The following is a 12,797-nucleotide window of genomic DNA, read 5'->3' as shown; positions in this document are numbered from 1 at the left end:
ACCTTCTGGGCTCTTGTGAGGGCTCTAACTTTCACTCAGCAAAAGCGGGAGGCCACTGAATCATCCCTAACAGGAAACTGATGTGATCTGACTTTAAAATGTGACATTTTAAAAGATCTCACTCTGGTGGCTGATATCAGGACAGACGGGCCAAGAGTGGAAGTGGGGAAACAAATTAGGAGGCTCTTATAAAAATCCAGACAAGAGATGATGGTAGCTTACGTTAGAGTGTTATCATCAGTACAGGTGGTGAGAAGTGGTCTCGATTTATTTTGCAGGTTATATAGCACAACTAATTCACCATTCTAGGTAATTTTCATTTAGGAGGAGCAGCATTTTTTATTTGATCCCAGTGCTGTGGCTGCCAAACGGTGCCGCCCTAGGCGACCCTGAGCTTCTGAGAAGCTTCATAGGGATTTGCTACCAGGAGCTGGGATGGGACAGGTGGGTGAAGCTTCATGTCTCCTCCCCCCAGTTTTGTGGGCACCTCTGTGTTGAAATACTTCATTATGTGTGTAAGGGAAATCTTCTTAAGAAAGATCAGAAACTCCAATGCTCTGAAGGAAAAGCCAGAACGAGAGAGAGAGAGAGAGAGAGAGAGAGAGAGGGAGAGAGAGAGAGACCATTTATAAAACTGAAAGACAAACTACAGATTAGGAAAAATATTTGCCACACAAATGAAAATAGTTTAATATCCCTAATATAAAAAGAAAACTCTTACAAAGTCATAAGAGGGCAACCAAGTACAAAAATGGGCAAAGGGCATTTTCAAAATGAGGCTTATAACAGTACCTTCTCCATAGCATTGTTGTGAAGATAAAAAGACAACATATATAAAACACTTAGCACAGTTCCTGGTAGAAAATAAGTAACAAATGTGGCCCACTGCTATTGCCCCCATAACCACCATTGTTGCCACCACTGCCATCATGAGATGATTATGGTCACTGCCATCACCACCATTATCAGTAACCTCTTCGTCATCATCACAATTGGCCTTAGCAATGCAAACCCAGCCAACCCTGAGTGCCAGTTCCAATTCAGCTGCTCCCAAGATAAATTCTTCACTCACAGTGACCAATTATACATATATTACCTTTTCATGGTTTTCTATCAGGATCTCAATGACAATGTTCTGAAATTTGATATCCATGATGGCCGCTACTGTTTCTTCCTGAGGCCGCAGCAGGGTGGGTCCAAACACCACGCCAAGGTTTGCCACTGTCATCAAATTCTGCTTGTGGTTGTTAGCAACACTGGGGGAAAGGAAACAAAAGGCACCGATGAGAGACACCATAGGCAAATGGACAGCTGACTTCCCTCTGTCTTTCCTATTTTTAGACCCCTCACCTAGTAGGAGTCAGACCTTGGGACACTTTCTGATGCCCTTGGAGTTCAAAGAGAGACTTGTCTACTCACATTTTCATCTATCAAAGCTTCAGAAACCTTCAGTGCTCAGGCTATTTAGCTATTTCAGGATCTGACACCCCTTACCATTTCCATTTGTGCCTAAAATGACCAAACAACCAAAGCAGCTGCCTTCCTAAATGTGAACCTTTGCATATCTGAATCCCTGTTCTGCAAATCCAGGTAACTGCTAATCCCGCATAGTTACAACATCTATACTCAGCGGTTGCTTCAACCACTGTGATCATTAGCATTTTCTCTAGCTCAAATATAAAAGCTCTTGACAGCGTTAATACATTTGTAAAGGGAGGCACCAAATAGACCTAATTTTTAAAATGGGTAGATCTGGATATTTCAAACCAAGTCAGGAAATTCAGCACTTTAGGCTCAAAGTATTAAAGCTCCATCACATTAAACATGTGGCTCACATAAAGTGAAAATGTGGCATAAACAGAAATAAAAACGCACGACTGTAGATCCGTGGATATGGCTATGTTTACACTGTCATTTAGATTCAAAGTCTAGGGAACACACAGGGTCAGCAGGAGCTAGGTCTGAGTAATTTGCTCAACACATATTCATATTTTGGGACAAACAACTCCTTAAAACATATATCTAAACCCACCATGACCTAGTCATAAAACTTAATTGTTCACTTGCTGGCCAGGCACATAAAAATATACCAATGGCCTATTGATGACAAATAATTTAAAAGTTAAGGCCATTCAGTACTGTTAAGAAAATATTAGGGGCTTCCCTAAATCACCTGTTAGAAGAAGGAAACTACTCATTACAAGAAACTAGAGGGAAATTGGGCAGAGATGTCAGTTTGTGCAGACATACCTCCCTTGCCTTTAGTGCTATTTATACTGAGTATTTTTTTTCCACACAATTTGGTAAATGCCTGCACTGTTTCTCTTGTGTACTTCTATTTTGTAGGAGGAAAAGAGGTTCTACTGACTTAAGTGTTGGTTCTGAAACTGAGCCTTTACTGAAATACTGTATCAACCAATTTTATCAGCAGATGTGTACTTTGCTATGATTTTTAGGGCTAAAAGTAATTTCATAAAAACTTCCTCCTCTGAAAGGGGCCTGGGGTTGGGGTGCTTATGCCTATGAAACTTTAACTGTGGAGCAGCCCAAATAGGAAGACAAGTTGGTTTTTGATTGCTAGGCGACACCTGCAGCAAAGAAGTTGCCACTCATATCCTGGCCTGTTTCTGGTCCACAGAAGACTATTTTACAGACATCTTTTTGTGTCCCTGTAGTTTTCCATTCCGCCCAGAACGGCATCACGTTTCTAGTCTGAAAGCCTTAACACAGATGGTCAAGTTCTTACCTGGCAAAGAGGGGGGGGGGGACTTTGGTTCTGTGCTTCAGTCAATCAGCAAGTATGCATATTTAACAAGCTGCTTGTAACACCACTACTTTCAACATCAATCAGCTCCTATGTGCAGGAAGTGAATTCCATGCCCTTATATTTCCCCTCCCAAATGAGCTAAGTCAATCGGCTTACCCAGTCTTGTCACAAAAGTCCCTTGTGCAAATGAACCAACAGGCTATTTATGTATGAAAGCACTTTTAAGTTGCAGACCGATATAAAAATATATGGTTTGGATGATGATCATGTTTCGCCACCATGCTTCTCAACACTACCTCTGACTCAAGCAATAGCTTCCTAAACGAGGCTCCATGACTAGAATCTCTAGGTTAAGCTGTATCCTGCCCGCCATCACCAGGCACTGTCCAAACTCAGCTCTCCTCATTCCTGCTGAAAGCTCCGATGGCCTCACACCTCACCGAGTTGGTGGGAGGGAACACAACGCCACAGTGTATGTAACGTGTAGAGTGTTTAGCAATGCTTCACTGTTTGTGTTGACAATGATTATAAACCCTTGGTGGGCTCTACTGGTTTTAATATAAAACCGAAGCTTATGAAATAGCACGCCTTTTCCCAGCTCACCTCTGCCACCTCCCAGCTCTGGGTGTCTGGACAAGTGACTCAATACATCTAAGCTTTGTTTCTCATCTTAAAAAAGGTGGTCATGGTGGTGGTGAATAATATACCGATCTCATGAGGTTCTTATGTGGTTTAAATGTGATAATGCATGGTAAATGTAATAATGATTATAATGATTTACTACCCATTTTCTTTCTACTTTCACAACTATCTGCCTTTTGCCATTCCTCTGCCTAGAATGCTATTCCTCATTTTTCTTTGCCTGGCAAACTGTTGATCTGCAAGGCTCAGCTCCAATGGCTCCCTTCCTTTCTGCAGCCTCGGTCTGGCCTTTCCTCAATCCTCCACCCCTCGCTGAAGGCAGAAGTGCTGGCCTGCCCCTGCATCTATTATTATACATGTGATTAACATCTCTACTGCTGCCTTAGGATATAGACTGTGCTTCTTTTAGGCAGTACCACCAGCGCTAAGATAACGCCTGGCCCAGAAGAAGCACAGCAATGTTCACTGAGGTGTGAAAAAGTGATGGACGCTTCTCAGTCGACATAAAAATGATTCTCAACGCAGATATCTGCTCATAAACATCAAATCATTCGTGATGACTTTTCTGGAATGTATTTCAACCATCCCAACCTCCCTTTTCAAAGTCGGGAGCTGTGTTCCATTTCTCCGATTTAATTAATGATTATAATAATTAGATTATTAATCAGATCTGCAGGCCCCAGTGCCCAAAGGCATTTGGGGAAAGAAGGGTACACTAATTCTGGATAAGCAGCTCTGAATATAAATAGGCTTGAGGCTACCCAACATAATTCATTTCCTTAGTAATGATCCATTTTATTTTAGAACTTAAAAAACACATCGATCTCAGTCTTATGAAACTTTGGGGGGGGGGTGGAAGCCGCACCTTTCATGACTAACTACCATTATCTTTCGGGTACAGTGAAGTAATAAATTGATCTGTCACTTGATTATTACTGCTCACAACGCGGCACAGCAATGTTCATTACTCGGGAGTGAATTATTAATGACTTGAGATCTCTATGTATCCCGGAGAGGAAGGCCTAGGCCTCAGCCTCTGCTGGCACCAGCCATCCATTATGGCTTGACTAATGTACAGATGTGTGGGAGGCAGGCTGGCAGGGCGCTGAGAAGCCCAGTCCAGCAGAGGCCACGAGACTCTCTCATTAGCAAGGTCTATAAAAACACCGCGAGTCTGACTCCGGGGTTGGTAATTGAGCTGCTTGAGTACTTTCTCACACAGCCCAGAATGTCATGTTGAGTCTTGCTTAAAATCCATACACACACAAGTTTCCTGGGCCTTGCACATTCCACCGAAGGAGACTCTGACGTGCCTCTCAGGTCCCTAGGTCCACACGGACTCTTTTGTGGTATCTTCTGAGAGAAACGCCAATTCTACAGGCTTCCTTTGGAGGTTGCAGGGAAACATGTCCCCATATAATCGCAACTTGGGGGAGACTGTGGTCCTTTTGTGACCATTTAGAGTTTGCTCTATCGTCTGAGAAGCAGTACACCCCGTGAGGGGGTGGGGCATGCCTTCAGGGCAGTTGTTGGGGGATTTGCACCCCATGTTTCCTGCACTTCCCTCATGAATTGCAATTAATGAGGAAAGAGCAGGTTCCAAAGAAAATGGCCTTGGCAGGAAGGGCCTCCTGCCACTTTTGTTTCAAGGGGAAATGGATGAGGATTTTGGCTGGGCCTGACTCCCTTTAAGAAGCAGAAGGAAGTAAATCACTTCCAGATGAGGGGGCGGGAGGAGTGTTATGAGGGGAGCAGACAGCAGCCACCCCTTTGGGGGCAGTAATGCAGAGAACCCCATGCTGTCATAGGGATGGCATCTGTTTTCCTAGGTTTACATGAGAGCCAGAGTTCTGCAAGTGCTAAGCCACAAAGTGGTCCTGATGGACACCCACGATGCATTCGCCTACTGCTGGGTTTGCAACTATGTTTCATCTTGAGGTCTGGAGTGCTGTGTCCACGAGTGTCACAGCTGAGTTCTGGTTCCATGGGATGCACTGTGGTGACAGATGAGCACTATCTGCGATGGATGGCATGGGTTGAGGAACAGCACAGCCACACTCATCCACCAGCCTTGATTTGTTCGCTTCAGCTTCTAGTGTTAAATAATAATGAAAACTGAGACTTATAAGGCGTTTTAGAATTTACAAAAGGAGCTTTGCCACAATTTTATTTATATGTTTATGTGACCTTCATAACTCTAGAACAACAGCTCTCAAACTTTCTGACAATGACCCTGGTAGGAAATGTATTTTCCCATGTAACATATTTTCCCATATATGTTCCCCCATAAAATATATTTTCCCATGCACCATTTCCCATGTAGCATGCATATGTACATATATACATACATAGACACACACACAGACACACCAGAAAAAAAAGTTTCAGGAACAGTAAGTGTGATGAATTCTGATATTTTCTATCCTTTTTTTTTTTTAACTTACTAAATTGATTTCACAACCCACTAATGTGCCATGACCTATAATTTGAATAGTGCTATTCTAGGTGTATAAAGTACAAGCATTATCCCCAATTCACAAATATGGGGGAAAGAACTCGGGGAGACTATACAGCACGGTGGTTAGAGTGAGACAGGTATTCCCAGCTGGGTAACAACAGTAGGCAAGCCACTTGGCAACTCTAAACCCATTTCTTCACCTGTAAACCAGGAGGAATAATACCCACCTCATTAAGTTTGAAGGCTGATTAAGTAAGGTTAGGTGAGTAAATCTCTTGGTATGCAACAATGGCTTAATAAATGATAGCTGCTATTGCTCACGGTGGCAGTCAAGGTAGTGGTGATGATAGTGGTAGAGGTGGCAGCAAGTGCCCATTTAAAGCCACACTGTTAGTTGGCGATGTCATTGGTATCCTGTCCAGGAACCTCTAGTGACCTGCTTCTCCCTGGGCAAGGAGCCCTACCTCCTCCAACTATATTTCAAGGGCTGCCATTATCCTACCTATTGATACTTCTCTTCTTGTTATTCTTTCTTGCTTTTCCAAAATTATGAAATACTCTAAATCTATAGAAAAGTCCAAAACACAGTATTACTTATTTTCCATCGCTTCCTTATAAGCACCTCTGGCACCACAGGCTGAGAGCCTCACAGAACGCTACAGTAAACCCACCACACTCACTCTGCCTTCAGGGGCCCCTTGGCCTGCCTGGCAAGTCCTCCCCTGACCATCCAAAGCCCACCTCCCTGCAAAGCTCAGCTCCACACATGGTTTTACTAGGGGTCACACAGTGCTTTCCTCCGAACTATTATTGCATGGGACATTTCTACACTGACTGCTCCCCTTTTCACCATCATGGTCCTGGAGTGCATCCTGTGCAGCACACAGACAGGTACTGGGTGGGCCTCAGGTTACCAATTCTGAAAGTGGTTGAGTGGGTGGGCACCTAAACTGCAGTAGATATCACCCTGCTCTCCACTACCCTCTCTGGGGTAGAGAAGCTCCAAGCTCTGGGGCCGAGAAGAATTAGCTAGAAATGATGCTGCTGGAACTACACTTATTTTGTGGCTAACCAGGCAAGTTTAGTTTCCAGGGCTGTTAACGTGGTTCCTTTCATCGAATTCAAATTCGTCGTCAGTAGCTAATGGGGAGTGGCGGGGGAATCCCACCACCACTAGCTGCATGTTTTCTACTAAGTCTGACTGTGTGTGTGTGTGTGTGTGTGTGTGTGTGTGTGTGTGTGTGTGTGTGTGTGTTGTCTGGACACCATCTGGACTTGGTGAGCAGTCTGGATGGTGCTGCGGGGGCCTCTGCCAAGGATACCCATCAGAGTCATAAATATAGCTTTGCTGGGCTGCCCCAGTGGCTGGCACCAGAAGGCGAGTTTAAAATAAATTGTTCTGTGTACTGACTGGGGTCACACTCACCAGCCATACTGAACATCCTTCTGGGAACAGTTATCCCAGGAGAAGCCAGGCCTGAAGTTCTGAATAACTAAGCAAGTACTTATGAAGGATACTTTCACACAGTGGCACTGTCAAGAGAACGCTTTGAGGCAGGCAGGCAAGATGCTTGCTACCATTTTACAGATGAGGACACTGAAGCACTGAGAAGTTACGTAATTCGCCTGAGGCCACACAGCTCATGAAGGGGCAGAGCTCAGCCTCTTCACCCTCACGCTGCTGCTCTCGCACAACTAAGGGTCAGTTTAGCCTCGGCTAAAAGAGGCGTTCTTTTTCCTCAGAAACCGCAACCAAAAAGGGACGTACAAAATAGTCACATGCTGGAGCCTGTGGGGGGAAAAGTAGTGGTTATAATAATAATAAAAAAAATGATGCTCTCTCATTCACCACCCAAACTGGTAAATTGAAAGCAAGAAAAAAGAGAGAGAGTGAGGAAGAAAAAGCCTGTATGCCTACGAGAGCGATACTGGACTAAACACCCTTTTCTTCTCCCTTCCTGCAGTGAAAATGGCTGCAAGTTTGACAAAATCATGAAAATGATGAAATGGCCCTCAAATATGACAGCATTCCGTTTGTAGTTGGCTAGCACAGCCAGAGACCTGCTTCCTAATAATCAAAGCGTAAACACTAGAAGTTCAAGAGAGGAGAGTGAATTAAAAGAAAAAAAAAAGGAGGAGGGGCCAAATGGGACCATGCCAGAATTTCTGTGGTCCAAAAAAAGACAATTATGGCCATACGTGCATCCACCCAGGCTGCACTGCTTTCATCCAAGGATCTCAAAGCCCCATGAATAACAACCAAAGTCTCAGCCCCTGGTGAAATGTATACACTAGGTTTCAGACGGGTAAACAGCACTGCTAAGTATTGCCCAGTATCAACTTCAACGGCCATGTACGGAGGCCCACTTGGTGCTGAAACTTCTTCAGAAAAAGAAAAAGGGATTCGTGTGAATGCAGTTGAGTTAAGATACCTCTTTGCGTCAAGTCTGCAGTCTAAAGTGGAGATTGTTCTAAACTCTGAGTATGCGAACCAGCAATATGTCCACTCTGGTCTCCTCTAATCCAATACCACTGCCTGCTTAAAATCCACCAAAAGCTTCTGTTTTTAATTTCAAGTAGAAAACCCTTGGCGTGGACTGTAAGATCTTGCCTGACCAGCTGACTTTTCCAGGCCCTTTTCCACCATGCCCCCTTTTGCTCAATGATGTGTGGGCTAAAAGTCTCATCAGGCCTGGGTGCCTTCCTTCAAAATGCTGATTCTCCCCACCTCAGGCCCCGGTGGGGAGGCACTGCAGTCTTTCTCCATCTGGGTCTCTCTGACTTATCGCTCCCACTTCTTCAAAGAGGTCTTTCTGAACACCCCACACTGGGTCAGGTCTCCTGTTATAGCTCTAATTCCTCAATTCTCCTTCCTAGCACTTACTGAGTTATGTTATGTTTCATGAGATTGTCGTTGTCTGTCTCCTTCTCTTACTAGAAGCTCTGAGAGGTCAGGGGTGGTGTCAGCCTCCCTCACTGCCACTCCCCAGTGCCCGGCACAGTTTGTCCGTGTCAGAGCACATGCATGCTTTGGGAGGCCACCTTCCTCCACGGCTGTCAAGGCTCAGCTGCACTAATGTCTGGTTTAAACTTTCATGTCACCTACTGGTGTCTTAGAGCCTTTGCCAAGCTGGGGACAGTGGTCGGGGGAGTGGCCCGGGCAGCTCACCCTGCCAATGATGGCATATAACACACCAGGCAGCTCTCCTTGGCCACACTGTTAATCTGAAAGGTACAAAAGCCATAAAATATTCACAGGGTGTAATTATAATTACTACATGCATTACCTAATATACATTATATAATATAGCCTAAGCTCACAATATTATACCAATCTCCTTCCAATACACTTAAATCTTCCAGGATAGTGTCTCCTGAGTCTTACTTTTTCTTTTCTGATCGCTTTCTGAAGTCCCTTTATTTCCTGCCTGCCTTTGATTATTATTAAGATTGTCGTCAGTAATAACAGCAATTGGCATTCTCTGAGCATTTACTGTGAGTCAGGCATTAAGCACTCCATCGATTATCTCATTTGATCTTTACAATAACCCTATGATGTAAGTTCCATTACTATGCCAAATGAAGAAGCTAAGGCTCAGACAATTCAGAAATTTGCCCAGGGTCACATCCTGAATAAGTGGTAGAGCTAGAATGTGAAGCCACAGAGTCTGCAGTCTGAGTCTACAGTTGCTGCTCTTCAATGTTCTGGTACAATGCAGTGTCTGCATGAGTGTGCGCGCGCGCGCGCACACACACACACACCATACATGTACATGTGCACACACACATCATACACGTCTACACATATACACACACAGTACACGTACATACACACACAGTCAGATATAATATATACAGTATATATCCTGCTATTTAATCTCACTTGCCTCTCTCCTTTCCTACATAGTCTTACCTTAAAGAGATCATGAGTAAAAGGAGAACATGATTATTTTTAAAAGGATGTTTTGACAGCAAATAAGGATATTAGGTTCATCTCTGCCCACCAACAGTATCAAGTCCTTAAGCTTTTGTGTTGATAGAAAGCTAATCTGGGTCCTGGGAATTACTGGAACCCCTCTGGAATAGGCTGGGTCTCATTAACAAGAATTATACTTTTGCAGCTAAGCTGCCTAGTTTCCCTAAATTAGTCACAGTTGTTTAGAAATGAACACAGGCCAACCTGAATTCTCTTTGTCCCACACTATCTCAGCTTCTTGGTACTTGAATTTTCTTCTATACATGGAAGGCACATCCCTTCGATCTAGGGGTGAATTGATTGGCTTTCTCCTCTCTGGTCCTGGTCAGCTCAGGCTCGAGCCTGGAGCTGCATTCTTGGACCTGGTCCACAGGCCCAGATGGGGAAGAACAGAACTCGCATACAAAAAGCCCTGCAGAGAAGCTGGCCCAGGAAACCTTCCTTCTTCCTAGAAAATTCCTTAAATAGTTCAAATTATGTAACAATCCATCTTAAAGTCCAATGTAATTATCATTTTCAAAGCATTTTACAGTTTTAAAAGTCCTTTCACATTCATTATCATGGATTTATTTATTTTGAAGCTTATGTTCTCAAATCTCGAGAGATGCCAGAGCATAAATAGAGGTATGGAAGTTGCACATGTGCATGCCAGCCTGATGTCACCGAGTGCCATGAATATGTCAGTTCCTGTTGGTGGCAGCACTCCTTTCAATGGTTCGGCCTATCATCTTTCAGTTAACACTGTCCCAAAAGTCAGGAGATGCTTCTATCCAAGGAAGGGGGTCCAAGGTGACTCAGCACAGAGGCCAGTGGTGCAGCACCTATGTTTCAACTGTCAAATATTTGAGTGCCTAGTATGTGCCAGGGACTGCTTTCAATTCTGGGGATGTAGCAGTGAACAAAACAGACACCCCCCAAAATTTCCTGCTTTAAGAAGCTTACATTCTTTGGGGGTAGGCTCCACACCATTCTTTGGGGGTGGAAAGGGAGCGCTGGGGGGACTGTTTGCAATTTTAGACAGGGAGGTCAGAGAAGGTGTCACCAAGAAGGAGGCAGGTACTAACTGCCTGAGGAGGGAGGAAAGCGAGCCACGTGGGTCTCTGGGAAGAAGGCTACAGAAGAGCAAACAACATATGCAAACGCCTCAGGTAGGAACACATGTGGTATGTTGGCAGCACCAAATGAAAGCCGATGTACCTGCCAAGTGAACATGGGGAAAGGCATCAGAAATCAGATAGGCAATGAACTTGGGCAAATCCGGTAGGACTGTGCAGGCCCCAGTGAGAGAGCTTCATTCTCCACTGACTGAGATGAAAAGCAGTGAGAAAATTCTGATCAGAGGGATGACACAATGTTAGTCACCCATCTCTGTAGACTCAGAAAGGTCTCCACTGCTAAGACTTAAATGCTCAGATTCCATGGGTTCCTTAAAGAAACCCACTGAGAGAATTCAAGACATGTCCAAAGCAGAACACAGCACTGTTCACATTTATTTGGGTACTAAAAGGTTTCAGGCACTGTGCCTTTGTGTGTGTGAACACGGGGAGTCTCTGAAATTGTTCCACATTCTCCCTGTAGCCATTGTGCTGATCTCCATTGGGAAGATTGGCGGAAGAACAGGATGTTTGGCCAAAGCTGAACGACCTAAAGGAACAGCCTCTAGGTCAGCGGTTCTCAACCTGTGGGTTGCGACCCCTTTGGGGGTCGAACGACCCTTTCACCAGGGTCGCCTAAGACCGTCGGAAAACAAAAAGATATTTACATTACGATTCATAACAGTAGCAAAATTACAGTTATAGAGTAGCAACAAAAATAATTTTATGGTTGGGGGTCACCACAACATGAGGAACTGTATTAAGGGATCGTGGCATTAGGAAGGTTAAGAACCGCTGCTCTCGGTGCTAGTTACCAGTCACCACTGAATTCAGCCATCTTAACAATCTGTCATTAGTTAAAACAAACAGCAGTGTTCTGAAGCCAGATCCATAAAGCAGCCCCATTTTACAGATGAACAAACAGGGACAAAAGGAGCTAAATCAAAGGTGAAGCCCTTTGCTGTGTGGCTTAGCTCCAACAAGAACAGTGGCTCTGAGACTGAGCAGCCGGAGCTCCTCACTTCCTGTGAAATGCAAACCTCATGTCTGCTTCTATGGAAATGGCTATAATCCTTTCTGGAAGGAGAATCAAGATTCCAAAGCTCCAAATAGGATTATGGGAGATACTTCAGAGAGAGATATTCCCCGATTGACAGAGAAAGAGAATCATACATGCACACACGCACACATATACCACGGGTGATCTATCTCCTTTCATGGAGATTTTTTTAAATAAGGGAAATAACCCATCTGACTGGCATCATTTGGAAAAGTTGTGTACTTTCACCCTAAAAAGGAAACAGAAAGAAAATTGCATTCCTTGCCATAAGTCTGAAACAAACCGAGAGGCTGAGATCGAAAAAAAAAAAGGCTCTATGTCAAGGGCCAATGTACCAAAATGACTAGAATTTATAAACCTACATGTGCAATCACAAAAATTTTGAATTGCATGTGGACATTCAATTAATAGAGAAAAGCAATTATCTCAAGTTTCATGGCTCTTCACGTACAGGAGCTGACACCCCATGGTAAAGTTCTGGAGGCCAACTATTACTAACAGCGTAAGGGGAAACCCCAGCTTTCCAACATTCATGAGGGGTTATTTGAATAGAACAGCTACGTTCTATGTGTTTATAAGTCTGATACTAAGGATCAGAACTCTTTTAAAAAGACAGCCCACTTCTAACAGCCAGTAAAAGTTAGAAAAAACATCTGAGTGGATTACACCTTAATGCATCTCCCTGCTTCTGAAGCTCCGTGCCAACGTCTCCTAGTTCCATGCTGCATAAAATTGTCTCCTAACATTTCAATGTAAGTTCAAATCCAAGTGAAAACAGCTCATTTTATTTGTTTGCACAT

The 12,797-nt window shown here is 44.0% G+C and overlaps 1 protein-coding gene across 5 annotated transcripts in view; it reads right to left on the bottom strand.

The window, feature by feature from the left end:
- ARHGAP26 (Rho GTPase activating protein 26) overlaps positions 1 to 12,797 on the bottom strand; it is a 426,643-nt gene that overhangs the window by 108,201 nt on the left and 305,645 nt on the right. For all 5 annotated transcript variants that reach the window (XM_019663136.1, XM_019663126.1, XM_019663152.1 and 2 more), the window contains exon 18: positions 1,097 to 1,256. In XM_019663136.1, the coding sequence (XP_019518681.1) occupies positions 1,097 to 1,256 (160 nt within the window). The remainder of the gene's footprint in view (positions 1 to 1,096; positions 1,257 to 12,797) is intronic.

Source organism: Hipposideros armiger, unplaced genomic scaffold, assembly GCF_001890085.2.
Source record: "Hipposideros armiger isolate ML-2016 unplaced genomic scaffold, ASM189008v1 scaffold_11, whole genome shotgun sequence".
In the NCBI taxonomy this organism is placed as follows: Eukaryota; Metazoa; Chordata; class Mammalia; order Chiroptera; family Hipposideridae; genus Hipposideros; species Hipposideros armiger.
Note: the sequence above shows the minus strand (reverse complement) of the source record. Positions and strands in the feature narration are given on the sequence as shown.